We start from the raw sequence: 18,806 nt of genomic DNA, 5'->3' as shown, positions 1-18,806 counted from the left end.
GAACCGAACAGACGCATCATCGCAGCTGGCTCCCGACCGAATGTGTGCCTGGGCACACGATCTTTGAATGAATTAGTGTACAAGGGTACATTTACCTCTTTACTCATTCACTTTTTTGAATGTATGGTATATCAGCTGGTTGGTACGCCTTTTAAAATGTGAATAGCATACGGGCATATTTTTCAGATTCGAATAGACGACGACTTGAAATAAAAATACAGTACAAACAGGACTACGTGTAGTATGTGTTTATTATTATTAAAGTCAGAAGACAGGTTTGTCATTTGTAACGGACAGTATCCAGTCTCTGAGCGGCGCTAGTGGCACGTAGAGTGCGGGCGCGCAGTCCAAGCCACAGCGCGCGTTGTCGGCCATGATGGCCAGCAGCGCCCCCCCGCGGAGCAGCGGCGCGCCCGCGCACCAACTGCATGCGTGGCTCCCGCCCCGCCCTCTCCGAACCGCGCAAAGCCCGCGCAAGCCACCCGCCACCCGCGACAAACCCGAGCCGTGCGCCAGGTGCCGCACGGACCAGCGCTCGTCGCCGGCGGCCCCGCCCTCGTCGTCGGAGCGCGAGCCCTCGCAGCGTCGCAGCGGCATCACACTTACCCTTGATCTTTTCAACCTTCGTGATTCTGGACGACTGTCATTGCTCCTAATTTATAAACGGTATTGTGTTAAATAATAATCCTTAAGGTACTGGTGTACAATGTGTCGGTACAGCCACTGTACTGTCCGAAGGTTGCTTGATTATAGCAAACAACAAAAAACGGAGGAAATTATTTTCCTCACACAGAAAATATGAACAAAATCGAGTTTAGAATAATAAATATAAAATCAATTAAGTACAGAATTTAGAATACAAAGAAGGGAAACGAAGGTTGGGTTTTTGAAGCTTGTGTTATGTAAGAACAATACTATCTGTTTCAAAACTTCTCCCTATGACTAACATTTAGAATGGATGTCAGATAATAAAATTTAAGGCATAACTAAGTTTACTCTCACTACATCCAAGTTGAAGATAATAATGATATAAAATCTAGATTTAATATTATTTTAACCAATAATTATCAAATAACGAATATTATGTTAACAAAGGGGGTTCTGAAAAAAGGTAACAATTCTTCTAAGTATCAGGCTGAGAAGTAAAGAATAATTTGTTTTAGTTAGAAACAACTTACCCAACTTTATATGCATAGACAGATAATATAATAATAACTTATGTATGTCAATTTATCAGTGCCAAGTACCATGATGTGCTTTTAACGTAAAATTAAAAGGCAACAATTTTTTACAATATTTTTGATTAGGATATCACACTGAGATTGGAAATCTTCTCATTTGGTCTGATCTTATTGACAATAATTTACCAAAATTAGTTTTAATGTACATTTTCTTGAACCAAATTAAATATGAAATACTATGGGCTGTTTGTTATAATTTAAACATTCAATAAGTGATTTTTAATCCTATTTTGAATAAAAATATTTGAATTTGAAACATAATCAATGTTTCAAATAAAAGCTAAGCTCTGAGAGTATTTTATTTACTTATTTTTTAATGAAAGAGAAAGGACAAACAGGTGTACAGCCCACATTTTATAAATGTGCACATACTTTTTTTAAATATGAATAATAATTAATTAATAATTTGTCTTAATTATGTTTTATTATTTAACCATACAAATTTCCTTAGACTATTAATAGAAGTATTATATAAAAAATAATTACCTGTACTTTCCAAATCCATAAATATCCAAACTCTCTCCTAGGTTAATAAGTAAATATTCAAACATTGTTGATAACTTTGGAATAGATGCAATGTTAATAGTCAATACAGCTTCAGATTTAAGTGTAGCCAAATCATAGCTCTTATTGGTGCCTTGGTACAGAGGATGTATCATCACATCTGACACAGTGTGGACTTTTCCTTGCTCTTTCCTTCCAAACCTCTCCATCATCACAAATGAGTCGAGTGAGTCAACCTCTTCTATGGACTCTATACAACTAGCGGCAGTGATAGCCCAGTGTGCAGTTATCACTGTGAGAATGCATCCAAATGTTATATCACCATTCAGTTTAATTTTAACCAAAGCAATCACAAAGTGTGATTTATTTCCAACATCAACATCACCATCATCTGCTACTATGACAGACCCCTCTTGAGTTTCTGGACTTACATTTTCAATAACTGAATTTTCTTCAGTGGTTTTCTCTTGTTTGTAATAGTAGTGGGCTGCCGCAGAGGTTTTCTGTGATGCCTTCCATGTGCATTCTACATTAGTAGTTAAAGTTGAAGTTTCTCTAGAGGGACTACTATCAGTTACCTTACTTGTAGTACTGGTATGTTTTGTAGGTGAATTTGATTTATGGTCTGATGTTGATAGTTTACTATCTGAATCATCTATTGTTACAGTAGTGTAGTCTATGTCAACATTGTGAGGGAATGAATTATTTCCCCTCCAACATGCTATGAAGTGCAATATAAGAAATGAGAGAAAAGCAATTAATCCAATGAAAAGCACCACCTGTACTGCACTCAGATACTGCTCGGTGGCTGTAAATGATCGGAACCAAGCTCTCAGCTGCTTCCATACATCACTCATATTTATAATACTAATACATGTTGTTTTATTATAGGTCAAAATACATGACCATCTTGATTCAATTGTACTTATCACAGACACAATCAATTTTGTAAGACTTGGAATTTAAATAATATATATTGCCATACTTCACTACTCATTGTTTGAACAATCCATGCCCCTGTTCTATATTATAGGGTTTCCTGAAAGGTCTGTCTCTGCATCCAAATCTTAATTGACCAGATTCCTTGCGTCCACCAAAACCTCCTCCCAGCCTTCTAGGTTTCCAGCCCCACAATCGTCTCTCAGCTTCTCTCTCAACAACAATTTCAGCTCCATCTATATACTCATAGTGCATCTCCTTTAAGGCACTCTCCACACTTGACATACTCTCAAACTCTATAAATGCATATTTTTTTGACTTTCCTGTTACAATATCCTTAACAAGACGGCATCTCACAATCTTTCCAAATTTAGAAAACTCTGATTCTATAGTTTCCTGAAATATTTTTAATATGATATTTACACATGATAAGTATATTATGTTAGATTAAAAAAATATATTATTAAGGTTAATACCTGCAATGTTCTTGGATTCAAACGTGCTATAAATATTGTTAGTTCAGGTTTTCCTATAACCAATTTGTTTGGAATATATTCTGAACATATTGCTCGTACAATGGCCTGATCATGAGGCTCTGTGTCAGTCCCTGTAGACATATCATAAGAAAATGTTAATTGTGAATAGAACTGGAAGTGCCACATACAAATGTTTTATTAATTCTGGGCATTGACAGTACATCAAAATCACAATTAGTTTTATTCAATTTTATATATATGTATAATTTTCAATTAAATTTTGATCATATTTATAATATGCAATCAGTAAATTAATTTGAAGCAGAGTACTCAATGACAAAACCATCAAGCAAACACAAGTAGCGACTATTCAAGAGCATGAAAATATGGGCAAACCATCATCACTCTCGACATGTAGAGTAAGAAACGACCCGCCCCACATCGGTGCCACATTGCCACAAACAATATTGAGAGACTGAGACTGGGATATACAATATATATATACAATCCTATTACGACTTACTAACTCTAGTAACACTACGCGTAATAAATAATAATTGACTACTCAGTAATTACTATTAGTTTGAAATTTTAAACATTTAATTACCATCAATAGAACCCACTTTTATTGGATCATATGTATCGTATGCATATTTCTCAAAATCTTTCTTAGACATTGCTGTTGCTCTTTTCTTCTCTACTTTAATGTATTATCTTGTCAATTGTCACGTTTACTGTTAGTTTTTAATTTTGGTTTAAAAGAGCATCAATGCCCAATGGTAACAAACTAACAAGACCATCAGCTTAAAACAAAAATAGTAAATACAAAGAAAAATAATGAATAACTAAAACTTTTCAATACAATCGAATAAGTACACCTATTCGATTAAAAGCTCATGTTTACAAGCATGTTTATGGTTTACCTTTACGCTAAAAAATAAAGATTAAAGATTTTAAGTATAACTAACTGTTTTGTGATAAAAGATTGGCAAAATTAACAAATAAAACCAAAATGAATTAAGAATATGGGTGTTTTATCATTTTCAAGTCTAAAGTAAAAATCACAGAACACTTTAAAGTTTAAACTAATAATCAAAGAATATTTTTACTCCACAGTCCACACAGCAGTCACAGCACACTACTCGGTAGGTACTCCACTGAACACTTTTACCAGGGGTGGAACTTAGAGCTCAAAGTTAGCCCCCCAGTTTTTTAATTTTTTTTTATTACATCGTTAGTTCGCCGTTTGTTCTCGATTTATTTATTTAAAAAAAAATGCATTTCATTAAAATTGGTTAGGTTAGGTTATGTTAGAACAGTTAAAACAACGCACGAGCCGAGCGTAGCGTGCCGCGGCAGCGACCGGCGAGTGCCAGAACCAAATAGTAGGCGTTTCCCCCCATTAACAGGGGGCGGGGGCTAACTAAAGGGTATGTTTTTAATTATTTGATTTTAGATAAACAACAAAAGAACAAACAATTATTTATAGCGAACAATTAAGAAAAAACTACGAACTAACGATATGCGCTATTGAAAATTCAAAAATAGAAAAAAATTTTTTTTTGGGGCGCTAAGTTTGATGAGCCCTTAAAGAGACATTTTCAAAAGACTGTAGTGCCATCTGTTGTTGGTCGGTGGTAGTTGGCCCGAAAATGAAAGCTTTGGCAGCTGTCACTCGCTTTGAAACCTTTCAACTTACTTTTATTTGTGTTACTACTTACTGCCCACTGGTCATAAATGGCGGCTACGCCTAGCGTTTGCACATGTATGTAGCTCTCGTGTTCCATTTTGCATATTTACACTACTAAATCTATCCTTTATGTTCTATGTTGTGACAAAATTAGATAACTAACTCTACGCGCAATTTCAACATGGTAAAAAATTGCAACACCTACATTAAAAAGTAGAGTTAGTTATTTAATTGCGTCAGAACATTAAAAATGAATTTTATAATTTCGAGCTTATATATAGTTAATTTCGGGGCCAATCTGCAAATGGCGCCAGCTTTCAAATAGACAGCTCATAATGCGTAGAGAGGGCTCTCTTTTCCCTATATAATATTATACTCTTTTACTCGAGATACTAGGCTATTTCTCTCCCTTGTATAGAATTACCAGGGAATATAATAGTCATCACGATGAAGTCGACATATTTGATCACAACTTACATAAATTTAAAAAATATATTAAAACGGTTCTTTCAAGGGAGGGATGACCTCAATCGTTATTTTTCGATGATATTTTGCGTAAATTTATATTAAGATTGTATTCGTAGATATATAATATATTATAGTTCTTATTTTATTTTGTGGTTTAATTTAATTGAATAGCATGTCATTTTCGCCTATAATTGAGGCATCACTTACCATGTGAATGTTATTGTTTTTGTATTATACTGTGTTTATATTAGTGTACTATGACGACATACGACATACCATCGAATATCGTCCGCTATCAGACCGCGTCCGATGGTCCAGCCGTATCAAATCCAACCATGTCTTTAGGCTATTAGAGTAAATATATTATGCTTTGTGTCGCAGACCGCACATTGTCAAAGCCGTGTTATTATATATTAAAACGGTAGATTGTCAATCGACTTCATTTCTTAAAATTTAACGGCATGGTATTAGTGACATTGTAATACCACGGGTAGGTAGGTACACCTACACTATAATTATATAATGTAGATACCCTGCAGCTTACCTAAACGTATGGGCCATCAGGATAAAAGACTTGTAAAAGTTTTTATAGGAAGAGAGCTCAATATTAAGGCAAAGGATAATGGTATATTTTGTGAAGGATTTATTTTCGGAAAAGCACACAGACAGAAGTTTGGCACTAGAGAAAAAGCTAAAATGCCTGGAGAAAGAATACATTCGGATGTTTGTGGTCCTTTTCCGCCTTCAATCTCGAATGTCCGAAATTGTATGCTTTTCAAAGATGAATTCACCCGCTTTCGTTATGTCTACTTTATGAAAGCTTAATCTGAAGTACCTGAAAAGCTGAGGCAAATTCTCACCGAATCACAGGAATTCCTTAGTGTTAATGGTGGTGAATTCGATAATGAACTAGTCCGTAAAGAACTTTCAAAATACGGAATACTCCGAAGGCTAATAATGCCATATACGCCCGATCAAAATGGGTGTAGTGAACGAGAAAACCGTACGATCGTAGAGTCAGCTAGAGCAATGATGCATGCGCATGAAGAGTTACCTCAATATTTGTAGACGGAGTTGGTACAGACAGCAGTTTACGTTTTAAACAGAACACCTACTTCTTGCGTGAAATACAAGACTCCGTTTGAGTTGTGGTTTAGGAAGAAACCGAGAATAAAACACCTGAGAATTATCGGCTCTGTGTGTTATGCACATGTTCCTAACCAGAAAAGGCATAAATTGCATTGGAAAGCTAAAAGATGCGCGGTAATTGGATACGACAACAGACTACGGAACAAAGACTCAAATTACATTGTCACATCAAGAGACATAATTTTTGACGAAAAGCCATCAGAAACGAAATTCCAAGAGCCAGATGAGGATATCACAGAAGTGGAAGTTCCTATTCTAGTACAAAAGGAATGCAACGAGGAAGTGACAACCGCTCCAATTAACAATGAAGTAACAGACCATAATGATCTAGAAATTCAATTGGAGAGTAATACTCATGCTATCGAGGAAGACAACTTTGAAGATGCGGTGTCTTCTCATGAAGAACCAATTGAACCAAGGGGAGAGAATAGAAATGACAATAGTTATTTTGAACAGTTGGTTGAACATAATCTTGAACAATTGATCAATGCACAGAGTGATAGAGTGAGTAATACTGCGAGGTCGATCATTAATCAATCGTCCAACCAGGTTCAATGATTATGTCATGATCACAAATGGATTTTTTGAACCGAAATGTTACAAAGATGCAGTATCCTGCAATGAAAGGGAGCTTTGGAAGAAAGCTATAGATAGTGAAATAGACTCCCTGAAGGAAAATTAAACATAGGTTTTAGAAAAATAGAAAGGCTATTCCATGTAAATGGGTTTTTCCTGTTAAGCTGAATGCTGATGGATCAGTAGACAAAAACAAAGGTTGCTAAGTGTTTCCGCAAAAAGAAAGAAGACTATGATCAAACTTTCACTCCTGTTGCGAAAATGACCAGTCGTTCTGTAATCAGCATAGCAGCAAGCAGATGTATCAGTTTGATGTATCAACAGCTTTTTTTGTATAGATCACTTTCGGAAGAAGAAATTTTCTTAAAGCAACCTGATGGCTATAATGATAGTTCAGGAAGGGTTTGTTTATTGAAGAAAAGTCTGTATGGGCTAAAGTAGTCGCCCAGATATTGGAACTAAACAATTCTAAATTTCTTCAAAGTTGGTTTTAAAACCTGTATATTTGTAAGAGAGAAAGACCAACGGAAACAGTGTGGTTCTCTATGTAGATGATTGGCTTGTAGCTGGAACAGATCAAGAACTGGTTGACGAGTCTCTTGAAGAACTGAAGGGCAGAATTAAAATTTCTTCCTATTTCCTTGGAATATATAACCAGAGAAGGTGATAAAGTAGTAATACACCTATCATCATATGTTAAGAAAGTCTTGAACAGGTTTGGAATGCAGAACTGCAAGCCTGTGACTACACCTATAGTCAAGGAAGAAGTAGTGTCACTAAACGAGAATGATGAGTTCATTCTGAATAACTACAGACAAGTAGTTGGGTCGCTTGCCGATTTAATGGTTGGAACAAGGCCTGACATTGCATTTGCCGTCAGCATGGTACCAAAAAGGCCTTTGTCCAGCAGTGGACGTCTTTCGGCTGAAATGATGATGATGAGTTAGTATTCTACTGTCTAACTATACCGTTTTTTCTACCTTTCTACACTAGATTCTAGATCTAAGTGTGTAAATAGCCCAATCACTAATCAAAGTAAACGAAAACACTTCGAAACAAAAACTAGCCCAAGGATTGTAAATATAAACAATTTTTACAGATAGCATTGCAATACGTCATTCTATTCGAGAGGCTTGTAGATTCGTCTACTTCGTACAGAGTCTGTAAGGGTAATAATAATCCAGCGCCTAATTCTGTTTGCAATGTGTTACATATTTTTTTAACACAAAATTAATAATTTTAATTTGTCAGTTCATTTCACACCAATAAAATTAATTTCCATAGCAGAATAAAGACTCAGAACAGAGTTCATGTTTGGCCATTCAGTGAATTCAGTCCCAAACTGAAAGATAAATTCAACGGGTCATTATATTATTGACTCATAATACATTGATAGAATATTATTTCGGATGCACAAACATGCACATAAAAATATTATCTTCGTTTCAGAGCACTTGTTATATATAAAGGGTGTGGAAGGAGGTGATAACTTCCCATCATGTGACCCATATACTCATCTGTTGGGCTACCCATAGAAAAAGTAATGTGCCATACATCTAAAATCACTATCAAGTATAATATGCTATAACTTCGTTACCAAACGATATGCACTATAATGAAGAATATCATTACGAAACATTAAAACAATCTGGTTAATAATAAAAAAAGCGTGTTCTACTAATTTATATAACAGAACATGTTTTACAATATATATTACATGACAAACACACAGCTATTTTACATGAATCTGATGTACAGCTTGTACAAGTCCGAACTAATGTTATATTCACAGTGTTATCTACTTATCACTAGGTTTATTGAATGGTTTACTGTCATATTGTGGAACTGCACACTTCATATATAGGCTAGACAGCCGTTCATTCAGATGTCAATTAGTCAACATGTGAATAACAATGTGCCCTATCTTTAGAGACATTAACATAAAGACAAAATTAAATGATGTACAAAAGCAATTCATATTTCGTAACAGTTAAATGTTAATTAACCTATAATTATTCATTTCAATCCAAGATTTTAATTTCTTATTGTAATTAAAAGTTAACAAATCGATAAATATTGAGTTAATCTTGATCATGAGGCAAATATATTATGTTTACATGAAATGGAGGATACAATATTCCAGGAATGAAGCAAAACAGGATAGGAAATAATAATTATCAGAAATGACCCAGTCTATGCCAAGATAGGTCCAAAAACACAAATAAAAATAATCCCAAATACACTATATAGTAAATAATATTTTAGCTCCATTCCTCGAATAAATAAAGATGTCTTGAATAAAATACCTGTTTGGTATAATGTAATAAACATAAACTAAATCAAACAATAAAGTACATCGACACATCAATCACATATTTATAAAATACTACTTAAAGTTCCAAGTTGAGAATCACTGCAAACCCAAATTTATGAAAAATAGCTGCCTACAACCAACTTTACCAAGGACCCTTGTATTCTTTCTTTTCTATACAAAAAATAAAATAATACAATAAAGTAATGGAATATTCAGCAACAAATTGTTAATTGTATGACTTCTCACTTTGTCACTTTTAAGTTCTGAACCTCTTGTGCTAATTTAGGGAAGGAGTGTGTCCATCATCCCACACCACATCAATGCTAGGCCATTTAGTCTGTAGACAAGTCAACATGGGATCAGTTGTGGCTGCTCTCATGGGACACTCCAGTAGGGCAGCTCGACCCGTACGGTACACAACCTGTCCCCCAGGGTTACTGCGGGGAAGCCCATTGTAATGATGAAGTGTAAAAGTGTCAGGAGCACCACGTTCACACCCTGGGAAAAATTCATCCATGAATGCGTTCAATAAAATTATACCTAAGTTCTCTGCATCAAGTTTTTTCCTCATTAATTCCACATACTCAGGTTCACTGACCAGGTCAGCTGCACACAACACATCTTGCAGAGCTTCTGATGGAATAAAATTATTGCCTTCAGGATCAAAAGATCTGAATATTCTTTCAGCAGATTCCCCAACTGTTTCTGGAGCTGCCAGGCGTCTCTCGGTGGAGAACAACACTGTCAAATGTGTCTCAGAGGCTAGAACCCACACTGGATGTTTGGGATTTTTATAATATGATCCTACTGTACAATATTGCATATGCTCCATTATAGTAAGGAAACCAATATCATTCTGTCTCTCAATGCCTCTAAGCCTTAAGCCTCCCACAACCTGGTCATGGTCCCACACATGTGCAACTGCTCTACCTGTCAGCATTAAATTGATAAGACCCTGTGATCCATAGCCATATGTTGAATGAATCAAGGGATCTGACAGCTCCGACAACTCTGCTTCAACAGTTTCCACTCCCTTGCTAAGAATAACACTATATAACAATAGTAGCACACCATATTTATCCTTTAAAATGCGAATGTTCCTTGTGTAAAATGACTCCACTTCAGACAAGGTCTGAAAGGAATGAACCTCAACTCTTTGGTGGAAATGTTCAATAGCATCACAAGACTGTTCCTCCACACTGGCATCAACACTTGTACTTGTTTCTGCATCAGGATCACTCTTTCGGTACACCGCCACATTGTATTTGGCAGCCAGACACTGGCTTAGTATCATACATGCCGCTCTTACTAGCAGAGAGTTACATTTCTCAGAGGTTAAATCATGTAAACTGTGCCCTGGGGTCTCTGACAGTAATATCTTCAGTAAAAAGCCTTGAACGGGTGCGATGGCAGCGCATGGGCCTCCTTCTTGCTGTATCAACGCGCTAGGCTCGTCATCACTGAACTGGAAGCCCTGCGCCCATCTACGGAACACATCTTCTTTAACATTGTCACCCCAGAGCAACCTTCTTGTGCTCACCAATCCACGTTCTAATGACGCTGTGCCAGCGCTCATATTATCAATTTGTAACGCTATACTCGAGCTACCCGTTTGCTCTTCCTGTGCTCTTCGAAACATCTGATCCAAGACTATGCCCACTGAAAATACAAATATAGTTAAGCGATACAGTAAAAAGGCTGCTTTTTTATTTCTTGAAAGGTCTAATTAATATCTAATCAAACCGATTATGGTATAATTGTAAAATGAGTAACCACGTAGTTCTACTTACTAAAACTGCAATTATCATATTAATCAACAACATGTACGAATATTTGTCCTAATAAAAAAACGATTTAAAATTTGTTTTAAATAAAAGCACATGATAAATCGTTTTTAAAACCTAATAATAACTTTTCATTATAAAAGAAAAGCTTATGACATAGAGGCTGCCATTTTTTATAAAAAGTCTTCAATTTTATAGTATAACAAAAAGTGGTACTCTGTGGTCTACAATGGCGTACAGCTCTACAGTCTACACTCTTGGTCTACAATCTAGTACCCACTAACACTATAATATTCTAACCCCCTTATTCATAATAGTCTGCTTAAAGCATTGCTAATTCTCACTCTGTCTTCTTCTATTGACCTAAGTTAGATGGGAAAAAACACTCCTTAGCGGCTGTTTAAAGTTAGCGGAGCATTATGAATAACGGGGTAAGCCTCTAGTACTTAGGGTACGTTCCGATATGCACTGCGAGCACTGCACAGTGCTATCACTGTAGAAAAATTCGTTCCGTAATGGACTGCCAGTATACTGCCGCAGTAAACTAGGGAAATATATGACGTCATAAATTGCCGCCATATACAGTTTAATATCAATAGTCATAGTAATGAGCACTGGCGTTTTCGAGGTAAGGTACTCGCAGTACTTTGATCACGTGATCAGTCAAAAGTCCACTCGAGTGCCTAACGTTTTATAAGCAATACCTATAGTTTAATCCCAAATATTTTTAATTTGACAATTTACTCCAACAACAGTTTCAAATCAAATCAAATCATCTTTATTTGCAAGATAAGGTAATAATATGTTGTTGGCTTATTATTAATAAGTGCTCTTATCCTAACCCACAAGGCATGCAAACTTATAGAGAAATATATAGTTCACGTTTTAATTTCTGTAACAATTATAATATATTGTACTATACTAAAAAAAGATATACATCCCAAGCAAACTTAGATTAACATCAATCATACAATATTTATTATTTCACAGGCTTATTAAGTTTAATTTATAATATAATGTTATACAATGATATTGAGTTCAGTCGAAGTCAATTTTTATTATTTACTATTTTATCGTCAAGAAAATCTTTTAATGAGTAGTATGCTTTTTTTATTAAGTAAGATTTGAGAGACTTTTTAAAGTAGAATATATTTTCGCGCTTAATATTGTCAGGTAATTTGTTGTAAATTGTTGGTCCCATGCAAAAGATGCTGTTTCGATACAACTCTGTTCTGGACTTCAAAGTTCGTAATTTGTTGTCGTTTCGTTTCGAAATTAGCGTTTCATATTTATTGATATTATTCTTTACCATAACTGCTACTTCATAAATATATATTGATGGCATTCTAAGAATATTAATTTAATAAAGTGAGGTTTACATGATTCGGTTGCTTTCAGTGAGCAGACAGATCTGATACATTTCTTTTGAGCTTTGAATACTTCATAAATCCCTGGAGCATTACCCCAGAATAGTATCCCATATCTTAGAGTGCTGTCTACATACGCATGATATGCTGCTAACACCGCAGTCATATCAACTACTTTCTTCAGCATATGTAGAGCAAATGAGAACCTATTTAGTTTTTTAATGACATAATCAATGTGTGTTCTCCATGACAGATTGTGGTCAAGACAAATGCCCAAGAATTTTGTGGACTTCTCTTCATTAATTGCTTTACCGTCATAATTTATATTTAATCCATAAGATTGTGTGTTTTTGTAAGCAAATTTCGTCATGCATGTTTTATTTAGATTGATTTTTAGATTATTATAATTTAACCACTCTATTAGTTCGTTAAGCGAATTGTTTATGTAATTTTCATATGTTAATGGATTGTTGTCAATAAATATGGCAGTACTATCGTCTACAAATAGGACCATTGGATCCTTAATAGTTTGAGGAAGGTCATTTATATAAATAAGAAAAAGCAGTGGTCCTAGAATACTGCCTTGGGGCACACCAAATGTTGTTTTCCGGGGGACTGATAAATATTTCATTTTGGTTTTAGTTATAACATTTATTTTAGTTATTTCTGTTGATTGTTGTCTACCAGATAAATATGATTTAATTAAATTAAGAGCATTGTTTCTAATGCCATACCTTTCTAATTTATTGGTCAGTATTAAATGGTCGACATAGTCAAAAGCTCTGGTCATGTCCATAAATATTGCTGTCACTCGTTTTTTATTTTCTAAACTAGTCATTACCGTTTCCAAAAAGTTATAAATTGCTTCATTGATAGACTTATTTTTCCTAAAGCCTACTTGCTCCTTAGTCAAAATATTAAATGTTTCAAAGTACGAATACAGGTTTTTGTGTATAATTTTTTCAAAAACTTTTGATAAGATTGGAATCAAGGCGATAGGCCTATAAAATTGCATATCCAGTTTGTCTTCTTTTTTAAAAATAGGTTTTATTATCGTAAGTTTCATTTTATCTGGGTATATTCCATATTCGATACACTGATTCATAATGTAACTTAATACTGGAGCTATTATGGTAGCGACATATTTTATTACTGTTGTATTTATACCATCGTATCCGTTACTATTTGTGTTTTTTAATGACTTTATTGCATCCAGAATGTCATAGGAGCATGTTGGGTTAAAAAAAAGTGAGTTAGGTTGATGGTGTCTAGTGATGTATTTGGGGTTATCATTATAACCACTTTTTTTGCAATCGTTGTTAATTTCATCTATAAAGAAATCGTTGAATGCCTGCGCTATCATTTGAGGATCAGTGACAATTATTGATCCAATTCTAATAGCATCTATGTCATCTCTAGAGATATTGTTCAAAGTACCGTTTATTATATTCCAAGTGGCTTTTGTTTTATTAGAGGAATTTTTTATGATATAGTTATTTTGAGACCTCTGTGTAAGTTTTATAATTGATTTTAATCTTTTGGAATAAGCCTTTAATTTAATTATATCTGATTTACATTTAGTTAATCTTGACGTCCACAAAAGCTTCCTTTTAATTTTAGAGCAAGTTCTTATACCCCTGGAAAGCCATCTATGTCGTTTTGTAGAGGATATTTTTATTTTTACAATAGGGAAACATAAATTATAGAATAGTAATATCAAGTCTAAAAAAATATTGTATGCCAAATTTGGGTTATCAACAGAGTACACCTCTTGAAAGGATAAGCTTTTGAGGCAGTCATAATAAGTTTGTATTAATGAACTAGAATACTTTAATACACCCATTTGAATGCTGCCTCAAAAAATGCGGCTGACAGCTACAGCTTAAGAAATTCAATTAGGTAAAAATTAAGATCAAAATGCGCATTTACTACACCAAAACTTTACGGGGCAAAAGAAAGCGTGATGACGTCATAATTCCTCTGCTAGCCAGATTCGTTCGCTGGCTGCTCAAAAAACAGCATCAATAGGTAGCACATATAATTAATAGTACTTATTTTATTAATATTAAAGGTAAAGGTTTGCATATGAGGTGTATTAAATTAAATTTTTAGTTATTTGATATGATGTTTTTTCATTCTGAATATTGCGTATTTCTGACGGATTCTTGTCTGGGGACTTGTCAATAATTAATACCAATGATATTATATATAATAAAGAGGTAGATATCGCACTAGCGCGCGCAAAATGTTGCAGACAAATTTAGACAATTGCCGTAATTTCATTTAGTCGACTAATAGCAGCGAGCTAAGCGGAACGTTATCGTAGCGTGAGAATAATAATCTAAAATGCCAACCTGTGTGTTAAGAAAATGTAAAAACTATGTTTGCAAGATATATATAAGCTGATACCATACGAAATTATATAAAAGAACGTCGTATTTGTATTTTATCACGATTTTATTTCGTATTTACAAATAAATCTCGAATTATTAATATGGTGGTTCGAGCAAGATAGAGAATATGATGTCAACTGCAGCCCGACAAGGACAAATAGTATGTGTCATAGATTAATCAACCAGAAGTGAAATCGTAGGCAGAATACGTAGCGTTCGTAACCGCTTGATTGCGGAACTTGAGTTTGCTTGTTAGTTAGTGAGTGTCTTTCTTAAATAATATTATGATGATTATAATAAGTTCTGGCTTTCAAAGTCTTCTAACAAAGGTGGTATAGAATGAGATTAGTAATAGCAGGCTATTTGATATTTTATTTGTACTTAATCTTGGAATGTATGTAACGTACAAGGAGGTCTACTCGCAAAATCGACAACGACACATTTGTAACGATACGATAATACTCCGAATATACCGCAACTACCGTGTCTGCTGCCGTGCTGGGATGATCGAGGTAGTATATTTTAGGACAATTTAGGAAATGATGTAAAAAAGGCGTTGTTGCAGTGAATGTAATACGAAATTTAATATTTTTTAATAAACAAGTGCGTATAGCTGAACTATCAAACTACAAAAACAAGTTTGAGGGTAGGTAGCGGATGTAGACAGTAAGTGCTATCTGCTTGCGTAGGAGTTTTTTCAGTAACACTGCCCTTTCGGTATATCCCTTGCTAACTGCAGAAGAATCAATGGATCATTTTCTGTTTCTCCCATTATCTTATTGTAATAAACCTTCTACAAAAATACATTCATAAATAATATAATATACAAGAAACAATAATTGTAAACTTAAAACTTTTTGGGAGCCGTCGTTAGTAAAATTGTAAAAATGGAACCCTTACTGTTAAGCCTTACTATTTTTGACTTACTGTTATTTCTGTTTTGTTTTGATATGTCTGTATATTTTATGTACAAATAATTTATATCATTAATATGGCTATATATTATAATCAAAATTACCTTTTTTTTAAATCAATAACACTTAATTTACCTAATTTAAATGTAGTTTTACTACTTTTTAACTTTTATTACATGAACTCATGAATTAATCGTATTTTAGGCATAAATCACGGTGTACGGTAAACAATCACTTTTGGTGAATGATTCTGTGTTTTTGCTATGCAAATACGAAGCAATTAGCAAATGAGACTTATCTCTTTTTCACTTGCGATAATTGCATTTACTATCCTTCTTTGACGTGTAATCCTAATGTAGTGTGCTATTGCAATGTTAAATTATTCATGTGTGCGTTTGTGTATCATTTACAAACACGGAATGTTGTCTAGGTAACCTATCTATACTTTTAAATATCATTGATTAATACCATATTAAATGTAAAAATATTCGTTTGATTAAATTAAATTTTTAGTTATTTGATACTTTTCAGTTTATGAAGTCGGTTTTTCTTAACGTATTTTATTTTTTTATTTATATAAGATTGATATGCAAAAAGCTTAAGTAATTTAATAAAACGAATATTTTTACATTTAATATGATATTAATTATTGACAAGTCCCCAGACAAGACCCGTTTGTCAGAATGAGACAGCTGAAAGGACACAGTCAGAAATGAAAACAATAGAGTCGCTCTTTTTAACCGACTTCAAAAAAGGTGAAGGTTCTCAATTCGTCGGTGTTTTTTTCCATGTTTGTTACTTTCGACTGGAACTGATTTTGATAATTATTTTTTTATTTGAAAGCTGGTGCTTCCATGTTCTATGTTACTAGAATAAGATCTATTAATTAGATTGTATAAAAATACGCAATTATTTTAATTGTTTTTAGTGTAGATTATATTCCTTTTGCCAAACATCTAATATTTTCGATGACGCCAAAACATGGCTTTAGAAAAAACCGCTCGACAACTCTGGCAACGTATAAATATATAAATGAAGTATTGAACATATTAAATAATCAAAAATACGCAATCGGGATTTTATTTGACATGAAAAAAGCATATGAGACAATTAAATACGAAATTCTTTTAAATAAACAGACATTGGTATCTGCGGTGTAGCTCATAAGTGGTTTGCTTCCTTTCTACGCAATCGTTCACAGTACGTCGAAATAGATCATCTAGATGAAAGCTCTAAAACTATATCACTCGTCAGATCCTCGAGGGTCCAGCAGGTGCAGGACTCAATTTCTCAGGGGTCCGTACTCGGATGTGTCCTCTTTCTTATTTACATCAATGACCTTCCGAAAGGTATTGATGTACATTGTGTTATGTTTGCAGACGATTCATCCGTTGTGTTCCCTTCTATAAATAGTAACAAACTTAATGAAAAAATGGAAACAATTATAAATAAGGTAAAGGATTGGCTAAGCGATCATAATTTAGAGATCAATTTCAGGAAAACGAAATTAATGCAATTAAGACCGAGGCAAAAAATGAACTAGACATAAACTATACATATAATACAACAAAATTAGAATGTGTTAAAAATTTTCTCTCTGCTGAGTATAAATCTAGGTTCTAATGTGCGTTTTTAATTAAGCAATAAAACTGAAACATAAAGATAAATATCTTGAAATTAATTGTTAACCCATTAAACAGAAATAATATTTTCTGTTGTCACATCTACTAACATGTTATCGATGAATCTACGTAATCTTGTGTAGTGAGTTGTGACTCAACCGTGACTCGCGTCGACTATTGACGTCGACCGGCCCGTGTCGGTATGATTTTGATCCGATGGTGTTTTAAATCTACCTATAATTATAATTATTATTAAATATTTGTATTATAATTTTTATTAAATATTTGTATTAGAAATTAGAAATGTATATAAGCTATACTCACCTAATTAACCTATTTTAATTACTTTATATTTACTGTACGCTTTAAGATGCAATTTTGTTACCGACTTTTTATAAAATAGCCTGTAAGTTCCATTTAAATGGAAATTCCTTTGAGGAACAATAAATGTCTTAAACCACATTGTGAATTTTAAATCAAATATTCAGAAATACAAATTAAAATTATCACAATTTATATATACTTTAAGAGAACTAAAGAAATCTACAAATTTAAAAACGGCAGTGACAGCCTACTACGCCTACGCACAAGCGTGGCTAAACTACGGCGTCATACTGTGGGGCAACAGTGTAGATGCACACGAACTCTTTATTTTACAGAAAAAATGTATTCGTGTGCTTGCAAATATTAAACAAAGAGAAAGCTGCAAACCTCATTTTCAAAAACTAAATATTGCAGCAGTGCACATATATATTCGAAATATGTAAGTTTGTAAGAAAACGCCCAAATCTATACACTAAAACCATAGACATGCCCCGGCACAACACACCTCGCTATAAAAATAATCTTATGCAAACTAAATATAAATTAACATTACACAGTTCTGGTCCCTACCCAATGTCAGTTAAAATTTATAATAAGTTACCAGAACACTTAAAGCCGAAACCAATATAAAAAAATTCATAAGCTCTTTGAAAAAGTTACTTTTGAAAAAATGTTACTATTCTATTAATGAATAGATATTCATTAATAGAATAGTAACATTTTTCCTCTAGATAGAGGAAAAATATATTTGAATGTCTGCCCCTCTGTCGTTCATTGCTATGCCTTATTACGAGGTGCATGTGATAATTATTTAGTACTACAATTTTGTTTAGTAACTAAGTCGCATGTAACAGAATTTAATTAAACAAAATAAAATAAAACTTTCCCCTTTATAATGTGAGTATTATTTTTTATTAAAAACGTAAAAAACCTCCGACTGAACAGATCTTGATCGGAAAATGGGACAGACTGACGAACTTAAAACTTATAGCACCCACGTTTTGGTCTGTATTTAATAAAAATAGCTAACTGCTACTCCACTGAT

General features: G+C 33.9%; 3 protein-coding genes across 4 annotated transcripts; all 3 read right to left on the bottom strand.

Moving 5' to 3' along the window:
• Window positions 1–225: 225 nt before the first annotated feature.
• LOC126964528 (uncharacterized) lies at window positions 226–2,602 on the bottom strand. Its single transcript, XM_050807706.1, has 2 exons — window positions 1,728–2,602; window positions 226–652 (listed from the first exon to the last, which is right to left on the bottom strand). The coding sequence occupies exons 1-2, from the start codon at window positions 2,600–2,602 to the stop codon at window positions 265–267; spliced, it is 1,263 nt and encodes a 420-aa protein (XP_050663663.1). The 3' UTR covers window positions 226–264.
• A 136-nt stretch (window positions 2,603–2,738) lies between these two features.
• LOC126964580 (U11/U12 small nuclear ribonucleoprotein 35 kDa protein-like) lies at window positions 2,739–4,673 on the bottom strand. 2 transcript variants are annotated; one of them, XM_050807778.1, is made up of 4 exons: window positions 4,270–4,673; window positions 3,768–3,963; window positions 3,161–3,291; window positions 2,739–3,080 (listed from the first exon to the last, which is right to left on the bottom strand). In XM_050807778.1, the coding sequence occupies exons 2-4, from the start codon at window positions 3,835–3,837 to the stop codon at window positions 2,739–2,741; spliced, it is 543 nt and encodes a 180-aa protein (XP_050663735.1). In that variant the 5' UTR covers window positions 3,838–3,963; window positions 4,270–4,673. The 2 variants fall into 2 exon arrangements, with proteins under 2 accessions (XP_050663735.1, XP_050663734.1); XM_050807777.1 differs by lacking the exon at window positions 4,270–4,673 and adding an exon at window positions 4,084–4,218.
• Window positions 4,674–8,695: 4,022 nt separating this feature from the next.
• LOC126964525 (ubiquitin carboxyl-terminal hydrolase MINDY-3 homolog) lies at window positions 8,696–11,329 on the bottom strand. Its single transcript, XM_050807701.1, has 2 exons — window positions 11,148–11,329; window positions 8,696–11,016 (listed from the first exon to the last, which is right to left on the bottom strand). Coding segments are annotated over exons 1-2 (1,383 nt in total). The 5' UTR covers window positions 11,149–11,329; the 3' UTR covers window positions 8,696–9,634.
• Window positions 11,330–18,806: the final 7,477 nt, after the last annotated feature.

Source organism: Leptidea sinapis, chromosome 5 (assembly GCF_905404315.1).
Source record: "Leptidea sinapis chromosome 5, ilLepSina1.1, whole genome shotgun sequence".
In the NCBI taxonomy this organism is placed as follows: domain Eukaryota; kingdom Metazoa; phylum Arthropoda; class Insecta; order Lepidoptera; family Pieridae; genus Leptidea; species Leptidea sinapis.
Note: the sequence above shows the minus strand (reverse complement) of the source record. Positions and strands in the feature narration are given on the sequence as shown.